Source organism: Corvus kubaryi, unplaced genomic scaffold (assembly GCF_017639235.1).
Source record: "Corvus kubaryi isolate FWS band 111438036 unplaced genomic scaffold, C.kubaryi_AGA036_p1.0 76, whole genome shotgun sequence".
NCBI lineage: Eukaryota > Metazoa > Chordata > Aves > Passeriformes > Corvidae > Corvus > Corvus kubaryi.
The window spans coordinates 1,857,128-1,880,215 of NW_024582063.1; the positions used below are offsets into that span (position 1 = coordinate 1,857,128).

At 49.8% G+C, this 23,088-nt stretch overlaps 1 protein-coding gene across 1 annotated transcript; it reads left to right on the top strand.

Moving 5' to 3' along the window:
• The first annotated feature begins 11,586 nt into the window (after nt 1-11,586).
• Nucleotides 11,587-20,766, top strand: LOC121675924. Its single transcript, XM_042051767.1, has 2 exons — nt 11,587-15,046; nt 15,205-20,766. The coding sequence occupies exon 2, from the start codon at nt 15,813-15,815 to the stop codon at nt 17,115-17,117; it is 1,305 nt and encodes a 434-aa protein (XP_041907701.1). The 5' UTR covers nt 11,587-15,046; nt 15,205-15,812; the 3' UTR covers nt 17,118-20,766.
• Nucleotides 20,767-23,088: the final 2,322 nt, after the last annotated feature.

The window sequence follows — 23,088 nt, forward strand, 5'->3', positions numbered from 1 at the left end:
TCCCCCCTTCTCAGCTGAGAGCTGGTCAGCCTCTCCCCAGTTCTGCGTTCCTCCACACATAATGTGCAGTAGCTTGTTTTGCTTCACCATGTTTCATGACCCCCTTGCAAAAAGCTTGAATGCCCAGGGATGCTGCAGACAAGCTGAAACAGCTGCCACCTGCAGGCTGCCACTTTGGTGGCACCACCAGAGACAGTTCCATTTGCCTCTGCCCAGCAGAATCTTCCCAAGAGGTGGTGACTGCAGCTCAAACTAACTCTGGACTGTCCCTGCATGGCCCTACCTGTGCATGACCTGGCACAAACCCTCTCCTCTCTGTGATCATGGCACACAATCTATTTATTTCCTTGGAAAAAAATAGGCTCTCGCAGTGTCATTCTTTCCAGCCACTTTCCACATAGCATTGCATTTCACAGTGACTTTCAGAGAGTGATTGAGAAGAAAAGGCCACTCAGTGTTTGGCTGTCCTGCTCTGTGTGCCTGGCTGTGAAGGGGGTTGGAGAGCAGAGAGGAAAAATGGGGTTCATACTCTGTGTTGAACAGAAAGAAGGATGGATACAGCTGGCAGAGCACAGGGTTTGATCTTATGGACCCAGATGGGCTGCTAAGGGCTTGGGAATTGGATCTGCTTTTGCAAGGTTGCCTCTGGTTTTATTTTACACTGACCCCCCAGGAAAGAAGGGGCCGTGCTGGAGCTGAGTTTGGAGCCTCTAGTGAGGCTGGCTCGGGGTGGCTCAGCTGGTTTCCATCCAGCTCTGCAGGCCCGATTCAGCAAAGACCTTAATCTTGTCCTGATAATTAGGTTTATGCTTAAAGACTTCTCTGAATCGGGGCCTTTCCTAGCATGGGGACAGCTCCTGTAGATAACCAGGAGGTGAGTGGAAGGGCTGGTGATAGGAGGAAAGGACAGAGGACATGGCTTCTCCGTCTCAAGAAACCTAAAATAGGATGACCTTGGTTTCTTCATGGTTTTCCTCTCTTTTCCTCTCCGTGGCTACAGGTGACACAGCTTGTTAGCCCCATGTCCTCCCTGGCCAGTTTTTCACCCACAGCCTGGCCCTTGTTCCACCCAGCCCTGCCTGGGACACGTCCCCACACAGGCTGCAGTCTTCCTGGGCATGTCTGTCACTCGTGGCTGGTCTCCATGGCTCTTCCCTGGCCCTCTCTGTTGCCCACCACTCACAACAGAGGGGCAGAATTTCAGAGCTGTTTCGCAATAAGGTAGAATTCCACAAAGCAGGAGAGAATTGGGTTCAAACCCTAGGGAAGGGGGTTTGATGTGGACCTCACATGGAGTAGGCGTCTCACCAGAATCCCCTTCAGGCTCCTGCAAGAGGAGGTGTCTTCTCCATCCTTCTGCTGAACCCTGATGGCACCCGCAGGAGATCCACTTGGATAAAGCATGGATGAGCAGCAGAGCCCCATGTTCAGGGCAGGATGATATATCCTTGCTGGATTCTCTGGAGTTGTAGTGAGCACCCTGCACCCTCAAGGAAGCCAGCAGAAAATGTGAGCTCTCAATGCAGCTCCAGATCATGCCAATACAGAAGGACACATTGAGAACAACGAGTGTCTGGATTAATATTTATATTCTGTCAAGGGAACAGAAATGCCTTTTGGCTGGAATTGGTGTATGGAAGATCTTTCATTTAAAAAATTGAATCCTTTATTCAATCCCTGCATTTCCCCTTTTCATCATCCTAGAGTTTTATTTATTGACAGGTTTATTTTTTTTAACGGGGTATGTTTTCTTAACAGTGCTTTTTTTTTAACCAGAGTATATTTTTTTAACACTGCTATTTATTTCCCTTTTAAAATCTGTTGGTCAAATGAGTAGTTCCCTGAGAAGAGTTGACCCTGGAGGCAACATCACCCCTTCCCAGTTTCTGGCAGGTCACTTGTAAGCATCAGGGAGAAAGTGGGAGCATGAGAAACACCGAGTCCCCTCCCTAAGAGGAGGAGAGGCAACATGGAAGTCCAAGCACCAAGAAGGCACCAAAACACAGGATCTGACTGGGGGAATTTATTGCTTCTGTAGTATCTCATCTGTGCTGTTGTACTTGTTTGGCTCTGGTGCTGTAATTAAAGCTGTGACTGCTGCTCTCACAGCACAGAGCGGCTTTTACACCGGTAATACTATTTTTGCACCAAAGGAGGACTAACATTCTCGATGCTAGGCACATCTGTCTCCATAGAACTGAGCCAGTGCTCTAGCTTTGGCTGCTGTAAGGGCAGGTAAACCATCATGTCCCCACCACAAAGCATGGGAGAGACTGAACACGTGGGTGCGTGGCAGCCCCCGGAGCTTCCTCAGCAGGGTCAGCTTTGTTAAAAAGAGTTGAAAGGACCGAGGGAAGAAAATCGGTGCTGAAAGTTTAGCACTGATTTAGGGGCATAGCTGCTCACCCAGCACTGAGCCCCAAGCTCTTCTACTTGTTGGATGAAAGCCAGACTTAGGAAGAGCTGTAGCCACACTGCAGATGAGGGGCAGAGGACAACTTGAAACCAGGATGTGCTGGGTGGTCTGGCTCCTGGCAGGCATCCAGCTCCTCTGGGTTTGTGGTAGGTGCAGGCTTGGGGAGCAAATGCAGGCACTTGGGAGAGAGGGACTCTGACCACATGGGACTCAGCAGTGCTCATCTCCACACTCTGTCCTGCATGTGCACAGGTGTGAAAGAGCCAGCATGGTCCCTTGTGGTCATTGGCCTGTCCCATCCCTGTCCTGATGAAAGTTTCTTACTACTGCCTATTAAATCAAACCACGATGCTCAGCACCAACATTAACTCTGATCAAACAGGACCTACATCTGTCAAGGAGCAAGAAGTAATCCCATAAAATCCTCAGCTTCCTACTTAAGAGTGGAGGCTAGTTATCCTTTTGCCTTCTGCTCCAAGAGCTCACTAAGACAGGGAATGATGCAGTAATTGCTTCTTTGGGGACTCAAGGAATGAATAGCTGAAGTAGCTCAGCTCTGAAGTCCTGTGCCTACTCAGTAGCAGCTCTTCCCTCCCTTTCCAAAGGCTGCAACATGGCCCCCCAATGGGGATTTGTGTTCCTGCTCTCGGTGAGACTTCTCAATCCCTGCTTTGTGACCCACTGCCCAGAATAACCATGTGGTAGGATGGTTCCTCTCTCCCCTCACCCACCACTACTCCTACCATTCCCAAAGCAGCAGGGAAAGGATCCTGGCCCCAGCTCATCACATCCCATATAGTTACACACACGGGAGTGGGACACAGTCTTCACTATGTAGCCCCTTCATCCAGCAAGGCCCCCAGGAAGAGCCACTGTGGTTTGTCTGTCACAGCTCCGGGTACTTCCCATGGTAGGAAGCAGCCTGGTGGCTCCTGTCCTCTGGCAGCTGCATTGTCTGGCCAGCCCTCACGGGAAGGGATGGGCTTTATCTTAAATCTGTCACTGCTGTTGAAAAATTGTAATCAGACAGCTCAGTCATGCCACTAAAGAAGAGAAGAATTCTCTGCTCACCTACCTCTACTTCTATGGACTTCGCTGCAATCGCACGGGGACAAAACCCAGCCCCTTTGCCCCGCTGCGCGTATCGCTCCCGGCTGCTGAGGGCACCCAGGACACGCGGTGTCCCCATGCCACCCTGTGCCCATAGGTGGGAGCGGCCCCCCGCCTGCCACTGAAACCTGGGCACTGAAATTCCTGCAGAAAGCATCTTAGGGGAAAATTGCGTCCAGAGCGTGAACCGGCGGCACGAGCTGAGGCCCGTCCAGCTCTCCGAGTCGTTCTGGACCGGTGTCAGGCACGCTGGAGCGTGCCTGGGGGAGCAGGGACAGCGGCCGGCCGCCGAGGTCTCGGCCCATGGCTCTCCACCCCCTCCTTCTCCTGCACGTCCTGCTCCCGCGGCGTGCGGGACACGCTCCCTACCGGGAGCGGCCGGCCCTGCAGCATCCCCGCGCCGCGGGCTCTGCGGGAGCGGCCCCGGGCGCTGCGCGTCCATCTGTCCTCGGGACGGACAGGCGGACGGGCCGCGCCGTGCGCAGAGCGGGGCCGCTCGGCGTTTCGCAGCTGCGGAGCGAGCCTGCGTGCCGGGTTTGCGGGGGGGACTCCCGTTCGGCAGGCAGACGGCAGCAGAGGGTTTGTGGGTGGGAAGGTGTCTCCAAACACAGCCTCAGCCACCACCAGCTTAGTCTTGCAGTCGGGGTGTTTCTGCAATATGGAAAACTATCACCATGGCTCCCCCCTCTGCAAAAGAGCACTTGGCAGCCGAGGAGACAGGTTGCGAGTGCAGTCACAACCGATGCTGCAAGAAGTGGCACTCGTCCCACAGGAAGCCTCTCAAAATGCTCCATGGCTTCCGCGCATGAGCATCGCCGACACCTCCATGGCGCAGCCACCCCTACAGGAGGGTTTGCAGATGAGGCCGTGCCAGCCACGTTTGACAGGCATGGGGAAGGAAGGTGGAGGATGGCCTTCTCCACCTGAAATTAAAGGCTACAGAAGCAGGCAGGAGAACTAACAGCCCCCCCTGCCAGGGCTGAGCAAGGTGGCAGGAGCTGGCATCAGGTGGCAAATGTCCCTGGACCTTCAGAGCATCTTGGTTTGTATGAAGGCAGATTCGTCCCACTCACCTGACTGTGGACCACAGGGTCTCACCACCACAGGACACGGGGAGGCCAAGTCTGCTCGCAGACGAGCCAATAGATTCCCTGGGTTATGTTGGACAAAGTCAAAACCTGCAGCTCAGCTGCGGTGCCTGGGAGCAAGGGATGGCACAGAGGCCCAGCCAGGGATGGCTTTCTCATAGCAGTACCACACCAAAAACAGCATCTCATTGGAAATATGATGTTCCCTGACCTGGCCAAAACCACACCGGGCTTGCAAGGTGGGGCTGGCTGGCTGAACATGGAGCTGCACAGAAACCAGGCCCCACATCTGTGTCTGCAAGGAAGCCCATCTCCCTTATCAGCGCCCAGTGTTGACCCAGCATTGCCTGAGTCTTAATAACTATCAGCACCACCATCCTGAGGGTGTGCCTGGGGCAGGTCCTTGCAGAGATAACCCAGCTCTGTGTCAGCAAGTGTCTCTGGAGCCATGCCCCCAAGTGCCACAGCACTCCCCACTTCTTGTGGGGAGCCCTTGGACCAGCAGAGAGAGCCAGCATTAGGGAGATGGGAAGGAGGATGATACAGCAGTGGAGCTGGCCAAGCCTTGCTGTGAGCTGCTTCAATAGAAAAGCAATCACTCATGCTCCACCTAAAGGCCTGTGATTTAATCCTGGGGGACCAACGAGGGGAGATCCAAGATAAACAACATCTGTGCATTCACAAATAGGAAATGGAGTTGCTTTCATGTCCTGAGCCTGTTGATTAACCGGGTTATTGTTTGGCTTGGCGCTAGAAGCTCGGTGACTTGGAAAGAAGGTAACTAAAAGGGATCATTTTGTTACACTCCCTGAATTTGAGAATCTTTAAATAGTGTGCGGGCTTGCATTTTGCCTGCAGAAGACTGATGGGAAAAGGTAGCAGAAGAGTGCAGATGGCTATCAGAAAGGAACCTGTGTTTAGTCTGCTTGTGCCAGATGGGAATGGAAAGTTCACTCCCTTGCCAAGTGTTTAAAAGAGGAAATAGGATGTGATATTCTGCCTCCCACTCCTTTCTCTCCCCTGAAACCAACCCACTGCTCTACTTCCATTTGTTGTAAAAAGGTAAAAAAAATGTAGCTTGGCCCATGTAAAGTCTTGGAGACAGTTGGAGACACACCTTGTTCCTTTTTAATGTGTTTATTATGTGGAGATGGATGGAACAGAGTATTTTTATACGCAGCTGGGCCCAGCATTGCACAGCACCTGTCTGTCAGTCACTCATATTCATCCGTGTCACAGGAACAAGACTGCAAAGTCCCAGAACCGTCTTCTGTTGTCATCTCCTCCACACAACTCAAGATGCAGACACCTTGGCTGACAAACCTACCTGTGAGATGGACCAAAGCTTCTTGTCTGAAATCCCATTATCTCCCCTGGTTAATAAATCCAGGTCTGCTCTGAACTGCGGCTGCCTGGGGTACTCATGGAAGTGGGGGAGACTGGGATCCTGAGACTGGTTTAGGGCATTGCTTTAGGGAGTCCCAGGGATTGACCCAACACTGCCCTGTTGGCATGACTGCTGGAGCACTTGGTGATGTGGTGCACCAGTAAACTCTTGTGTTCATTGCAGAAATATCTCATGGATGTGGAGGACGTGGATAACAGAATCACAAAGCAGATCTAGGCAGACAGGACTGGTCCAGGGCCTCCTGTCCAGCCCCTGCTTAGAGCCAAGCTGATCTGCAAAGTTGAGAAGGCAGCAGAGGGCTGGTCCAGGTGAGCTACAAGTGTTTCCCAGAGCAGAGATCCCACTACCTCCCACCAGGTCCAGGGCCTCACTATCCCCATGGTGAATATTTTTCTTTCTCTCCAACCAGAACTTCCCTCTGCAATTTGTGCATGTTGCCTCTTGGTATGTGCCTCCAAGACGGGTCTGGCCCCACCTTCTCACCAACCCCCCACAGGAGGTGGATGACAGTATCCAGATCCCCGCCCTTGCTTCTTCCTCTCCAGATGGCATAACCCCACCTCCAAGTAACTTAAAACAATGTCCTCACAGCAATAATACCCATCCAGCTGGTCTCAAGCACAGGCACTTCAGCAGTGTCCTACAGCTATAACTTCTGAAGGATGGCTTTGATTACTTATTTCCCCAGATAATTAAAGAACATTTGTATGAACCTTTTCACAGAGGCAAATGGCCTCTTGTGCTCCAGCCCTGATCTGTGTGTACCCAGAAATGAAACCATGACTGAGCAGAGCAGCCCTGTGTGTAACAGCAGAGCCTTCAGGAGAAAAGCAAGCACAGCTTTTACCACATCTTCCCCTACAGTCTCCAGGCCACAAACACACAAGCCTTGTTCATAAAGTCACAGGGCACTGGGTCTGGGCATGGTCCCCACTGCTACAAAAATCCTTGGGGAGGAGAGGGAACAGAGCCCAGCAGCCACGCAGCTGGAGATGCTGCAGCTGCTGGGCACTGACCACATGGCCATCTCCAGCCTGAAAGGACACAGCTCCTCAGAGTGGGGACAGGGCACCCTGCTACTGGGTGGAGGGCTGAGTGTGGTGGCCGGCATGTGGGCAGGAGGGCAGACAGGGAGCTGGGGCAGCCTGGTCCCCTGCCATGCACGGGAAGCCACCTGGCAGCTACTTAACTCCAAGGAACTGGGGATTTAATGAGCAGGAATGCTCTCAGCTTTGCTGTCTCTGGCACTAATTACTAAATGTTTCCGAAGCTGCCCTCTGCGTGAAACGAGGCCCTTCGTTACATCCATGCTGCTGTGGGCAGCAGGGCGATACTGCGAGGGTGTCTGCTCAGTCTGGAGGGGGTGTGCATGTTATTCCTACCTTTTTCTCCCAGAGAAAGAAAGGAGGTGGTGAGAAAGGTGCTATCACTTGTCTTGCCAGGCAATGGGGTGTCCTGCCTCTGCTCTGGGAAGGTGTAAGGCTCTCCGGTGTGGGGAGCAAGGGAATGGGGCAGAAATAGGCCTGCCCAGGGCATGTGTGAGGACCTGCCTCCAGCAGGCAGGAAATCCAGATGAAGGCTGGTGAGACCAGTTTAGTAATGATCCCAGGAGAAAAAGGAAAGACAGGGATGGGGAGAGACAAATGCAAGATGGTTGGGTGGCTGGGACCTGACTGGCAAGTGATGAGAGCTGTGGAGTTAGGATGGAGCTGTGTACACGTGGGGACAACTGTGGGAGAGAAGCTTGAGTAGTGCTGGTTGGTTGTGTAAAAGAGTTGCCATGGGCAATGGCCACCCAAAGGGCAGCCTTTCCCTCTGCCAGTGCTGGCCCCCAGCAAAGGCATGATACATGGGGAGGCAAGAGGCAGGCTGTACCCCTTCTCTGCCAAAGGGCCAGCCAGGTTCCCATCGCCAGTCCCTTTCCCTGCCTGTAAGAGGCAGGGAGAAGTGCTTAACTGCATCCAGGGCAGTGCGAAGCCCTGCTGTGCAAGAGCTGTTTTTTCTAAGTGAGGCTTCCCAGATCACAGCCCCCTCAAAGCTGCTGGATGGTCACAACCTCCTGACAATGGGAGCCTGGCAGGGTGTTGCTCCCAGATGCACACCTTGCTGTCAGGTACAGAAAGGTAAAATCTATTCCATTGCTCTGGGCTCCTGGAAGTTTAAGCCCTGGTTAAGGAGAGCTCACAAACAAGGAGTTTGACAAGCTGTTTTACCAATGCAGAGAGCAGTGGCTGCATGTGGGCACAAGTGGGGGCCGAGCACATCCCTGCTGCAGGGCTGCTGCCGGCTGCACTTAGGGAGGGATTTAGCCCTAAGAGTCTTAATGACGCATCTTGGGAGACTTAGGCTGAGCCTGGCTTGCAGAGACGTGACCCGTGCTGCATTTCCCGTGGTCACCTGCCAGTCTGCATTATGTAAGCTGTCACCCGCTCCCAGACACAACACGTGAGCACGGTGGCACAGGGGCTTGGAGAACAAGGAGGGGGGAAACCACCCCAACTCCTTATTCGGCCCAGCCTTGCCTCTGCACCAAGACTGCTGAAACACAACATGGAACTGCTCCCAAAGGACAAAACCCACTGCTTAAAGCTGGCAGGGAACCAGCAACCAGTTTGCTGTTGCTTGAACTGGAAGGAGGAGATGCTCAGGGACCTTGTGTCTCTGGGTCATCAACAGGAGACTCCTTACCCACTGCCTTGGGAGGTCAGCATTAGAAAGGGAAAGAGCCAGGACTGTGGTTGCTGAATGCTGGCTCCGTTTCACTTGTACTTGCAAGAATTGCAGCATGAGTCACTGCAAACAAAGCAGCAAAGACCAAGGCACAATTTAATGACATTGTTGTTTATGATAATCCTATCCACGGGTGTATTTTTATAGCTGGAGAAAATGGGAAAAGGAAAGTAAAGGTCTTACTCTGACTTATAGAAAGGCAGCCCCAGGGCCAGCACCAGCACTGGGAGAAAAGAGCAGCCTGCTGGTTTTCACTGTGAGGACTGGCTTGTACAGAGACCACCCACTCCCAGAACTGACCTGACTTCAGTAATCACGTTCAGCTGAGATGAAAGTTGAAACAAGGCCAGCTGTAGTCCCCAAGAAACCAGGCCACTCTCACTCAGGACAATCAGGTCCCATTAAAAAGCATCTGCCAGACTGATGTCCTGCGGGTCGCATTACCGTGCTTAGCAAGAAGTCATCAGTGAGGACTGATCTCCCGTGCCCTGGGGAAGGCGTTCAAAAGCTGAAGGTCAGTTTCAGGTGCAGCAATGTCTGTTTTCAAAATTTCTTGTCTCCCAAAGGCAATGGGACAGTGCCTTTGGCAGGTAGTGTACTCAGCTTCTTCCCTAAAAGACATGGAAACTTAGGAAGAGAAATGTGACAGTCTTGGAAATGACAGGTGAAGTGCTCAAAGTACTCAGTACGTGACAGGGCACAGCTAATAAGCAGCAAAGAGGACACCATGGAATTGCCTGCTGTTGTTTGCTTTTTTCCCTCACCATCCATTTGTCTTTTGACTACTGCAAAGTCTCTGAGCCACAATTAGGAGTGAACTTGTTGCAAGAGTTCCCAGATTTAACTGAGCTCCCTTGAAATGAAACCATTTATAACAACCTTTTGCAAGGATGAAACATGATGTACTCTGCTCTGGTACAGCCAGGAATATGCTGTCCTGGGGGCTGGGGAGCCCTGCTGCAGCACACGGGGACAGCAGCCACCCAGGGACCAGCTCCCTGCTCCAGGGGGGAGCTGGTCTGGCAGCTTGAACCCAATCCCACTGAAATCAGTAGGGATTTTAAGATCCGTGAAGCAGGATGCAGAACTCGGGTCTGGCTGCAGGAAATATAATTAGTAGAGAGGAACCAGAGTGGGCTGTTAGGAAGATTTTTTTGGTTTATTTCATGTATCTCACCTTCCAAAGGTAGTGAGATCCCTGGCCCAGTCCCTAACTGGAGTGCATCTTATGGGACCTTGGTTTGCCTTTTTTAATGAATGAGGAACACTGTCTGCCCTGCCTCCTGGCAGGACAAACAAAAATGCTGACATTACAGTGGTGGAAGCATAGAAGGGCAGATCCAGACCTTGGCTCATGTTCTGGACCTCTTGCTTGTCCCTTCTCCTGAATAGCTAGACCTGGGTGGCAGCTGAGGATTTCTTCATGTATTTTTGGAAGACAACTCTCCTAGCTGTCTAGAAGTCATGCACTTGCCTTTCTGCCTGTCTGGGGCAAGAGCACATGATGCCAAAGTCACGAGCTGACCCTGGGTGACACTTGGACATCTCTGGTTATTATAGGAATAGGGCTCAGGGGCATGGCAGGACCAATCATTTACTCACTAAAAAAAGGTTGGTTTGGACTAAAGAAGAACGTTTACAAATGTCACCCCAAGTCAGCAGACAATCACACCACTGCTTGAGACAGCAGGGTTAAATCCAAGTACAAAGAGGCCCTGGCTGGCTTCAGACTTCTTTCAGGGAAATTCTTTCATTTTGCTGAGAAAACCAAACTACCAGAAACATTCACGTCAGACTGATCTAAAATGAACCCGGTTGACCTTCTTTCTGATTTGATTAATAGGAGGAAGAATTTCGTATTTGTACAGTTTTAATAACAAGCCATCAAGGAGAAGCCGTGAACTGTGGGTGCGCCATGTCGGGAGCCTCCTGGAGAAGGGAAAATTGTCCCAGACTGACCTGCAGCAGCTGCAGCACCATGAGCTCAGTGGAGCTCCTCAAGACTCACTGAGGTGCCACCTCCCAGGCCCTGAATGTTGCAGTAGGAGGACACCCCTCATGGCTTAGGGGTGCTGCCAAGAATGGCTGCATTATCAAAAAAGTCCTCATTGCAGCAGGTTTTACAAGAAAGAGCAGAGTCAGCGTGGGGCACTTGGAGTGGGGATAGAAAGAAGAAAGACTTGCAGCATTCTTTTACCAATAGAGTTATTTTAAAATGCTGAAATGTATCTAAAATAAAAAAGGCCACAATGTAGAACTGGCCAAAACTAACATGACAATAAAACAGGAACACATCTGCCTTGTTTTATGGCCTCCTGCCCTCCACACCCAGCAAACAAAGCCCAACACCAGACCACCAGCCTCGTATCCAAAGAAGTCACGACCCACAAGAGCAAATTTGGCAGCAGCTGCGTTGCAGAGTAACTTTGTAGAGAAGCAGCTTGTTTCCTGCGGGGACGGGGAGGCAGGGATGTTATGAAGTAAAAACTGTCCATGTGTATCTAAACCTAAACCTGGCTTTACCGAGGGCCAGAGGCTTCAGGTGTTACTGAGCACGAGCAGACGCTGCTGATGAGTGTTCCTCTCCTCTGATACACACCTGTTTCCTGCTTTAGCTGGACGAATGAGCCCGGCGGGCTGGGGGGGGGTGACCTGCCGGGGCTTTTTGCGGGGCAGCGGTGGCGGCGCGGGGAGCCCGTGCCGTGGTGTTCGCCGACAGCAGAGGGGGGTGTTGGGCCGCTTTTCCTGCGCTTTTCCTGCGCTTCCCGTGCCGAGCCCGCCGGCCGAGCAGGAGCCCCGCTCCGCCCCGCGCTCCGGGGCACCCGCGGGCCCAGGGCCCGGCGAGGGAGCGGAGCCACCGCGGGCCCCTCAGGCCGTCCCGGAGCGCCCCGGCTGGGCGGGTCGGCTCCCATCGTGTGCCGGAGGGGTGCGCGATGGAACGGAGCGATGGGGGCTCTGCAAGGGCTTCTTGCCTCTCCTCATCTCCAGGTCTCGGGTGGGAGAGGGGGGTCTTGTCCTGACAGCTGCTGTGGCCCCTCGGGTGCTCCCGCGCCGTGTCAGAGCAAAGCCCCTCCGTGGGCAGCGCTCAGGAGCACAACTTACGCCTGGAAAGTGGCCCCTGGTGGGCGGGGGGAAGGGTGGGAATTCATTCCCACCAGAGAACTGGAAGTGCTCAGCTCTGTAGGGCCTTGGATCACAGCCTCTGGCAGTCACAGGCCCGAGGTAAATTCAGAACTGTAGAATGGTTTGGGTTGGAGGGAGCCTCAAAGGTCATCTAGTTCCAAACCCCTGTCAGGGGCTGGGACACCCTCCACTAAACCAGGCTGCTCAGAGCCCCATCCAACCTGGCCTTGAACGCTTCCGGGGAAGGGCCATCCACAGCTTCTGTGGGCAACCTGTGCCAGTGCCTCAGCACCCGCTGTGTAAAGAACTCCTTCCGAACATCTAATCTAAATCTCTCCTCTTTTAGTTTAAAACCATTCCCCCTTGTCCTATCCCAATGTGCCCATTTAAAAAGTCACTCTCCCTCTTTTTAATAAGCCCCCTTTAAAGGCTGGAAGGTACTCTAGGGTCTCTTTGGAGCCTTCTCTTCTCCAAGCTGAACAGCCCCAGTTCTCTCAGCCGGTCTTCACAGGAGAGGGGCTCCGACCCTCTGATCATCTTTCTGGCCTTCCACTGGACCGGCTTTAAGAGGTCCATGTCTTTCTTCTGCTGCACCCCAGAGCTGGGCACAGCACTCCAGGTGGAGCCTCACAAGGGCAGAGCAGAGGGGCAGGATTGACAGTGCTGCTTGTGATGCAACCATGAGAATCCCCAAGTCCTCATCAGGGCTGCTCTCAAGGAGCTCTTCTCCCCATCTGTACTCATGTCTGGGATTGCCCCAACCCAGGTGTTGCAGATGGCCTCACTCTGAGCAGGTCCTGGAGAAGGACAAAGGGACAAAGCACTCTGCTGAAGTGCTGTGCAACCTGCCCAGTGCCAGCCAGTTGTGTAGCTGGTCCCCCTGAAACAGTGGATATAATGGTGAAAGAAGGCCCTGCAGGGGAAGAGTACACCTTTTATAAATTGGTTTAGCTCCTGGGGACGGAAGGTATTCTATGAAGTTAAGTATTAAAGCTACCCTGGATTATTCATTAAGCATCAATTATCATCATCACATTTACTGTCAGATGTTTCAATGTTGCTATTCTGCTCCAGGAGGGATCATATTTTTAGGCTGGTTTCCGAAGGAAGGATGTTCTTGGGGTCAGTTGTGCAGTGTGCTTGTCTGTCTGTCCTCACCGATTTGGTGAGGACATTTCAGCCAAAGTTTTTGGCAGGCTGGAAGTTTCCAGATACTGTATTGCTGCAGGTGAATTAGCCAAGGGGATGGTGGGGAGCCCCCCAGACCCAGCTAGTGGTGTGGGTGCAGGAAGAGCAAGCATCTGATGGGTACAAGAGATGCTCCAGGCAGGGCAGCTTTGCCACCAGCACTGGGGAGCTCAGCCATGGGACACAACACCACGGGAGACTCGGCTTCCCTGACTGCTGCCCGCTGAATAATTTACACACACCTGCCAGGTATGAATTGGGTCCTTATTCCACATTCTTTCTGTTACTTCTGCCTCCCCTTGTTTATGCTTTTATAACATTACGAACTTGGAACAAGCTTTGGTTTAACAATAGAGGCAGCCTCATCTGCAAAACAGGATGTTCCAAAGTAAGATCTAATTTTCCTCTGCGAGAACCTAAGGCAAAAGTAAATTGATATCCACTCTAAAGACAAACACAAACAAGGACTTATTATTTATCATTAAAACATCTTAAACAGGCTCTAGACCCCTAAAAGCAAAAGTTTGATGCTGTATAAAAGAATTATGTTTCCGAGATGTATCAGTTCAATAATTAAAACAGCATCTATGAAATATAAATGTAAGATATTAATAAATTAAATTAAATTAAAGCCACTGAAAGCCAATTATCTTGTAAAAGATCTCTGATAGCTAAACTAATGAGATGTAGAAAGATTAATTTAGATCCCCATTTTGGGAGGTGATTATAAATTGCTATAATGCCACATCCAGTTACTAGGTTGTTATTGAAACCTGTGAAATACATTTGGAAAGGTTTTTAAATATTCAGGCTGAAGCAGAAATTAGAAAGGAGTTAGAAATAATTAAAAATTAGCTGTCTTGTCACTTTGCAGCTTTAATCCTATTACCTCTTCTAGTTTACAAAGCTTCAAATGTCTCTCAAAGCATTGATCTGTGGGGACCGTGGGGTTTATGAGCAGGGATTTATGTGTTTTAATAACTGCTGAACTTCAAATATTTCTGTGGTTTTGCTTATTCAAGGGATTGTTTCTATGTAGGATTATTGCCCTTGCTCCCAGCGCTGCCTGATGAGTTTCTTTGGCCATAGGGCAGGTCAGATCATCACCCATGATCCCATTGAGCCCCCAAAGACTCACTGCTTTCCTTGCAGCTCCTGGTGAAAATGCTGAGGAGCATCAGTGATGGTCTTTTTGGTCAGGGTGAAGCACAAGGCCTTTACTCCTCTATTTCTGTGGGTGTTGTAGCAAAGCACAGGGCTCTTGGGGAACACAGCTGGGTGGTGGTGGTGCAATGCATGCCCATAACCCATGATCTATGGTCTTGCCACTGCCAGAGGCTGGTCAACCTTGTTTTGGTTGGGACTTGCCATCTGGGGACCTCTTGGAGAGCTTTGTAGCTGTTACAGCAATGGCCTAAGGACTCAGGGACTTCACCCATCAGTGCTCAGTTTTGCTTCCCCTGGTCCAAAGGATGCCAAAAGGTCTCCAGCAGCATGGCTTGGCTGTATTTTTGCAGTGCAGCAGGAGCACAGCAATCTGTCCCTGAGCCAGCAGGAAAATCGCAGGTAGGGGAGGGCAGTGGGGCCTTGAAACCTCTGGCACAGGGTGATAGCAGCAGCCCCAGCACTGTGAGCTACTCCCCCATGGGCAGCTGCTGCATCAAGGGAGCACGGCCTTGGGGCTGGGGCACTCCACTCACGGGCAGCAGGGAGGGCAAGGTCAGTTCTGCAAGGTGTGCACAGCTCTGCCTGGAGGGTCAGTGTGGACATCACTGGATCTGGGGGCTGAGGAGCAGGGCAAGGGGAGCCTTAGGGGTGGCACACGGACAGCCCTGGGTGGGCTCCAGCAGAAGGGGAGGCAGAATCCTACCGCCACCAGCACCCTGGAGAGGCAGACAGAGGGGTTCCATCACCAGCATCGTGCTTCTTGGAGGTGAAGGAGTCATGCCAGAATGCCTGCAGCCATCCTAGGGCAGCAGAGGGGTGAGCATAAATCGGGGAAAGGCATAGCAGACAAGGGAGGGAGTGGGTTTGATACTGATAAGGGATTCGTTTTCCCTTTTATCTCCTTTCTCTCTAATAGTCTAGATAATATCATCCAGCACTGTAAGTGGATTGATTAGCACTCTTTCTTTGATCAGGCTGTTAGAACCCTGAAGCAGTCAAACAGCAGATTCTCCTGAGTAAGGTGCGTTTCTCCAGCCCACGTAAAGGCACGAGCTGTGGTGCACAGAACCAGCAGAGAAGGCAGCAGCCCTCTGGGGAGCCCTTATGGCATTTTTGTGAGTAACCCTTCTGGGAGAGCCTTTTTTTGGGTGCCATCCTGTGGCAGTCAGGGACAACCAGCAACAAGGCTACTCTGTGTTCACATAGCCTCAAGTGTCTTGTTGAAAGCATAGCATCCAGTTTTGGGGGCAACACAGACTTGTTGAAAACATTGAAGTGGGAAATCCAGCAGGTTTGAAAGCCTTCTTCCTGAGAAATGCTCAAGGGATGCCTCTAACCATTCCTGGACAGAGGAGTGAAAGCTCTCTGCCTTGTCTGTGAGAAGAGATAAATTAGAAATCCCTGCTTAGGGGATTTCTTGGTTAAGAAAATTTTCTGTAGGGAAGAAGTACACTAGAAAAACAACAGAGGAACAAGCCCAGATTTGGGTGAGGCTCTGCTATCTTCTCTCAGCCTTCTTGAGCTGTAGTTTGTGAACAGACCCTTCTGTAAAGTCTAAAATACCTTTAGAGGAGAATAAAAGATGTCAGAGCTGGCAAATTGGGTTATTCAGTGCGGACCAAACCCCTGGGGTCCAAACTCTTGCAGAAGTATCCAGCAGGCTGACCTAGAGTTTGCCAAATTAAAAGAGATGACCAAGTCTAAACTCTTCTCCCGAAAATCCTTAAAGTGTGCAGCAGCGTGGGCTGTGTGGTTAGTTGCCAAAAGCTTAACTGAAGAAAAACAGGCAGCCCAGGTGGAAATTCAGAACCTAAGGGAGGAAAACAAGAAACTGAAAGAAGAAATAAAGGCTCAGCAGCTTAAACTAGAGGAGGGTATAACTCGAGAAGGAGCTGCGGCTGAGGAACAAGTGCGAAGTGTTCTCCAGTATCAAGAGGTGTGTGAACAAAAAAAGGCCATTTTGAATGAAAATCAGGCACTGAAGGAAAAAGTAGCCATCAGTACAAAAGCTGTAGAGGAGGCACAAGGAACAATCCGATTACTGGTGCAAAAAGTACAGATCCTAAAAGAGAGGGGCACAGACCACCGGGCCTGCAAGGTCAAGATGGAAAAGTTAAAAGCCGCGTTAGAGGCGAAGCACGGGGCTGTCACGGCCCCTACAAAAACACCCCTCCAAAGAGATGGTGAGCACTGTGATGAACACAAATGGGTTAATCCAGATGGCAACTCCTCCACAGAGGAGTGTAAGCCTGCAAGCCCACTGCTACTAGAGTCTGAGAGGCCAGAAAGATTTAAAGCAGATCCTGTTTCACTTACCTGTGCTCCAGTGGTTGGGAAAAGGGAGAGGGGAGCAGCAGAGCAGGGAAATGAGGGAAATGTGCAGCCACAGGCAGAACAAGTTATCACAGAGGGAGCAACCACCACTGACCCTCGCCAATTCAAACCCAGGAGCACCCAGGGAAGGAGAGAGCAGTTGGTGGGGAGTGTCTGGGCAAGGGAGGACAGAGGGGGATCCGGGAGAGGAAGGGGCAGCAGAGGAAGGGAAAACTCCAGGGATATGAGGGACCCAGAGGTGCTGCAGACCACTGCCTCTGCTGGTGTGACCTCCCAGAGCCCCTTCGTGGGAAGAGGGAGGAAAGGAAGGTGGCAGGGCAAGAGACAGTGGCAGTACGGTGCAGGCCCTCGATTTGTGGAACAAAACACCATGTCCAGGAGGGAGTTAGGCACGATGCGAGTGGACATATGGAGGGAGCTTCGCAAGCAGGGGGAGGACATGGCCCGCTGGGATAACGCTCCCACCAGGGTTTTGTTGGATCGCCTGCTGGAGATCAGCAGGAGAAAAGAGGGAAGCGAGCCCGGGGCTCCTGCCCTCCCTGTCACAGCCTAGACAGACAGACCCCTCTTCCCTGGGCTCGTGGTCAGACCAAAACCGGACCACTGGGGAAGGCTCCCATGCTGGGAGCACTGGGAGATGGGAAGCAGAGCCCTCTGGGTATCATCCATGTCACATAAAAACCTGAGGCACCAGGCTGTATCTGGTGCAAATTGAGATGGCTCCTCTGGTGAGGGAAATGCAGGAGGAGTGAAGTGTTAAGGGGTTTTGGGTTTGCTTATTTTTACAGGAGAAACACAGCGGGAAAGTTGACTTTTCCAGCAGGAACAAGTCAGGGCTGCAGTAAAGCAGAGGCTGCTTGAGCTCTGCCACAGCCACCCTGGCACCCACTTTGCTGCACTGAGTCTGGGCAGGGATACCAAATGCTGCTCAGGCCATGTTAGCAGAAGCTGTTTTGGGAAAAAGAATGCTTTTAGGACTGATAAAACACCGGAGCTGGGATCCCAGCTGGGCTGCAGAGTTTGTGAACAGTGATGTGCAGCAGTGGGACTGGGAATGAGCTCTAGGTATGAAGGGCTATACAAGGAAGGTTACAGGAGTCCCAAGCATGGTATAAACCTTGAGGGTGAAGCAAGGAGGAAAGAATAATATCTTCTTTCTGGGTCTTCTGAAGGCAATTTGGAAGGGTTTGGACTTGCAAAAAGAAAAAAAAACCCACTATTTAAAAAAATAATACCTGCCTGTTGTCAGAGGCAAAGAGAAATCAAGAGGTAGAAGCAGAGCAAATTCAAGAGGTACCCACAAAATGAAGCAGCTCATGTTTAGCAGTAGTATTGTTAAATTCAGTAGTGTGTTCTCACGTAAGTGTGTGGAAGTACATGCAGCAAAGAAACTTAGGAGTGGTATCAAAAAAAAAAAAGGGAAAAAAGGATTGAAACAGAGGCATGTGAACTAATTGCTACCAGTGCTTAAAAAGTTACAAGCTGGAAAAGTGGCAGATCATGAATGTACTCATAAAGGTTTGAGGGGATGGTTATTAATGATAAAATATTCTAATTGGCTTGGGACAGAATTCACTCTGAAAGCAAAAAGTTAAGTCTGTGATGCATGCTTATAGTTGATGTGCTAATACCAGCATTTTTTTCTTAGAGTGGAGAAAAATGAAGTAAAAAAAAGAAAATAATTAAAAAGGACCTATAATGGAAAAATGTACACATCAATGTAATATTTTAAAATTAAAATGTAAAGTTCTTCTGTTACAGAGATAAGATGGAAGCACGTGAAACAATTCTGATGGAGGATTGGTGAGCAACTGTTTAAGAACATAAGCTAATAAATTGTATAAAAATATGTGAAGGTGCAGTTTATTAGATCCTTAATATCATCTAAAGTTCTATGGGTGTAAATGTTTTCTACCTTGGTTAACTGAGATAACTACTTATAACAATCTTTGCTGTTTTGTCTTCCATAGGTAGCACAGAAGAATAAGTAACAATTCCAAATTATGGATATTATTAATTGTATGATGCTTACTGCTTTCTTTCTTGCTTTTACTTTGCTTTATTATCATACATGCATAGATGTGTGGAAAAATATAATCTCCTTCTTTTTAGAACAGTTGCTGTTGCTGAAGTTCAAATAAGAGAAAAGAACTAACAAACTGTGGTGACAAGGAAAAAGTGGATCCATTTTGAAGGGATCACCATCTCCAAATAAGAGAAATCTAGTTTCCCTTGATGAGTATGGACATACCTCCTGTTATCGATAGTGATCTTGACATGTAGAGCACCTATGTATGTAACACAGGAAACATAGTATTTTGAAATGAGAAGCAAAGATGAACAAATGAAGTGTAGAAATTTCTAGTAGGGTGAGTTATATTTTAAAAATATATACACTTAGTGTGGATTTGCACAGTTTTGAGTTTAATTTAGAGCACCTATGTATAAATTGATGGTGCTGGGAGAGGTAGAAAACTAAAGGTCCCCAGTGATGGGGATATCAAATCACTGCATACATGGATGATACATGTAGTGGGCCAATAAAAATTGTTATTTGGTTATGGAGGAGATGAGGAGGTGACTTTAGACACTGACAGCAGGAGGTTTTTTGAGATGAGAGCTGCACAGTGGCCATGTCAAGCAGCCCAGCAAGGTGGAGTGCTCCCAGCTGCCTCTCTGGAGGAACACCAGCAAGCAAGAAGCACTCACACGTGCAAATTGCTTACAAAAAGATAATCAGTTTAGAACTGGGTCTAGCCAGAGGTGAATATAAAATATATCCTTTGGTTTCCAGTGGGAATGTAATCACTTATATGGGATCCAGCTGTGTTTGTGTATCTCCAGAATCCAGAAATTCTCTGCATGTCTAAGTTGTCTGATAACACACGAGCATTAATGTAACTTTAATTTAAATGTATGATTTTAATGACGCGATGCTTTTAGAAGTGACACTAAAATTGCTAGAAACTTTTTAACTGCATACTGAACAAAGAAGCTTTTAAACTGTGTACATTTGGGCTAGGTTTTGATCAGTTGTTGCAGATAAGAGCACCTACCTGTAATTTTTGTAGTCTCACAGGCACCAAAGCAAGGTTTGCAGTATGTCACAAAAATGAGCAAGTTGCTCTTACTACAACAGCAATAAAGGATGCTGGCCATCATACCTGGTGTAAATCCGTCCTTGTTGGCACTCCCATCACCTATGGAGATTTTTAACTAGGCTGCCAAGTCTAGAAGTGTAATCCTGGGAATTGCAAGAATTCGTTTAATTGTGCAAACTCTTAAACTGGCTGTAAAATAAAATCTTATGTAAACCAAGTAGCAGCCATGCTCCAAAGTCAAGAGCTACAGGCCACCCTCAGACCCATACGAGGCAAGACCAGGTAGGAAAGAGCAAATGCCTCCAAGAAGATCAGCTGCTCGGTCCTGGTGAGGAGCCTTGAGCCACAGGAGGGTTTGCAATGTCCTTGCTGGACTCGTGTGTGACAGCTCATGCCCATGGGCTGGCGGAAGGGGTCTGTTTGCCCCACGGAACACAGCCTGGCCACTGCCAGAAACAGGCCACAGGCTGTTTACTAATGCTGCAAAACCTGAGAGAGAGGTTTGTGAACCTTGCTTTGGTTGGGACATGCAGGGATCCAGCAGCCCCAGCGCTGTGAACTACTCCCCCACAGGCAGCCGCTGCATCAACAGAGGGACGTGACCTTGGGGCGGGGAAACATCGCTCACACAGCGAGGAGGGCCAGGAGCAGCCCTGCAGGGTGTGAGCAGCTCTGCCTGGAGGGTCAGTGCGATGGACCCAGCTCTGAGGAGCAAGGAATACTGCAAGGGGAGCCTTAAAGACAGGGTAGAAGCAGCTGGACTCCAGCAGAAGAGGAGGAGGCAGAATCACCCTCCCACCGTTGTTGCTGTGCTGCTGGAGCAAAGGACTTGTTGGGCCTGTGACACCTGCAGCCTTCCCCTTTCTCCTGGGGGATAGACAGCACCTCTGAATCTGGTGCCCTGGGAGTGGAGGGGTGAGCAAAGCCCAGGAGAAGCTGCAGCAGCTAAAGTGCTCCTGTGTGTTAGTTTTGACCCTTTCTCTCTAATATTCTAGATAATAGTGTTTATCATTTTTAGCATCGTTGTAATTGATGAGTACTCTCTGAGCACACTGGTAAAACTTTGAACTAGACTAACAATAAATTAAATGTTTTCTCATACTAGCCGTGTTTCTCTAGCCAACATAAATGGCAAAAGTAGTGGTAAAACAACATTGGCTTCCATGAGGGAAGGATTTTCTAAGCTGAAGTAATGATGGCAAGAAAGATGAGCATCCAAAGGTAATAACCTCAGAGAACTGGGTCTGGTTGAGTGTCACTCTTCATTGTCTTTCTGGGCTACATCATCAAGCCCAGGCCTTCTTGGCCTTTCCCTGCAGTGCTGCCACTTGCTCAAGAAATGATTAAATGATCTCTGTGCTCACAGTGCAGGTAATTCAGTGAAGTGCCCAATTTCCAAAGCACAGCCTCACAGGTACTGAAAACCAGTGTGCACCAGCCTCATCTCTGACACCAGCGGCCCGGGTACAGAGCATCACATCTCAGGTATTTTAGGATGTGTACAGTGTTGTTCAAACACAGAGCAGGCTGCTGCCTCCTCCATCCCACCAGGGAATAACTGGAGTACAAATCTGGGTCAGGTCAGAAGAGCAGCCATTGATTTACAAAAGCTACGGGAGAGAAACAGGTCCTGCTGCCGTGAGCACTGTTTGCAGAGTGGATAGAAGGTTTACATTCCCTTAGAGGTGCTGTGCTAAAGACAAATAATCTGTACTATTTACTACGAGTTGTACACATCTGTTACACACACAGGGCTGCAAGACCACTCATGGCCAGTCTGGATTCTTTCTTCAGCACAGGAACTGGTTTATCACAGAGGTTACACAGTGATTTCTGTTTCAGGAGACAGGGTGAAGGTTCAGTCAGGGAGCTACTTACACCCTAGCATTCCTACTTCCACAGTCCTCCAGAAGCTGTTCATGGCAATCAGCAGTTCAGGGACACTGCCCATTAAATGGGAACACAGAGCTGCTGGCAGCTGTGATGGGGGGTTTCTCCCTCAGGAAGGTGGGTGATGCAGACTTCATGCTGTGAGACACAGCTGCTGCATCACATATCTGACACTCGCCTGCATAAATACTTTTAAACAAAATTCCTGACTTCCCACTGTGAGCCAGCTTAGTCCCTGCTGTCACCACCAGCCCTCAGGAGAGTCACCCTGGAGCACTGCGTGGTGCAGCCACCCCCTACACGCCATGCCCAGAGACTGTTGCTGTTTGTCAGGCTACTAGTCAGACTCTTGGCTGCCAAGAAGGGGATTTGAAAGGATTTGCTTTACGTTGGCATTGATATGTACACATCTTCTCATTCAGGGTCCACCACAGAATTTTCCTGAACTCTGCATCAGTGGAGTTTCATCACAGGTTAATGTCCAAGGGGTGATGAAGAGGTGACCCACCACTTGTCTCTTATGGAGACAAGAGAACACACTTTGGGGGAAGGGGAGGGAGAAGATTTTAATCAAAAAAATTATGAAAACACAGAGAAACTTCCTTCTCACTGGAGCACCTCCAAGCTCTCCTGTACCAGGACAAGGAAGCAAAACTGGCAAGGTCAGTATTTACAAAACCAGCTTGTCTGAGAACAGCAAAACCTGATTCTCAGAGCAAGCAGATACCCATACCTCTCACTTGCCTCTGTGCTCACTGCACCCTGCAAACCTGTCCCTAGATTCCCCAAGCCAAGCTCTGGAACAGCAGCACCTACTACGTGTGGCTGTGTGAGCACCGAGCCCAGCGAGCCTGGCACAGCCACATGGGTGTTCAGGAACCACAGTGATTCCCCATCCTCTTCAAGGCTGCACATAAACCTCTCCTCCTTCTCCAGGGCACTTTGCATCCCTCAGACAATGATATCTCCTACCAACACTGCAGACCCTTAATTTCTTTCTAAAGGAGCTTTAAAACTCCCTCTAATTACAGCAGCCATCAATTTCTTTAATCATCGAGATTCCTCTGTAGGCTGAGTTGTCTTCCTGGCCTTGGGATTAGGCTTTCTGGCACATCTTAAAAGCACCCCTGCACACCTGACTCTTAAAACATTAACTCTCTTCCTGTCTTCTTGCTCATTTTCTTAGGTGGCCTTTGGCTAAGTAATCTGAAGTCATATTCCCCAAATTTCAAATCAACGTCAAAGCATCTGTTAAAAGAATGGTACAATTACAGCATTTTCTGTTAGGTCTGAAATGTAAACCACTTCACTACCTTCTGCCTAATAACAGTGAACCACAATATTGTCCCTTAGGTCTGACATATAAAATGTTTCAGTACCTTATGCCTAATTATACTGAACTGGTGAAAGTGTGTCTAGAGGTAGGCAAGGGGGAAAAAAGATTATTTACATGCAATGGTGTTTTTTTCCTTTCTTCTTTTCTTTGGCAAAAACGATAGAGAAAAATATTTTGCATAAGCCTCAGCCTTTCCC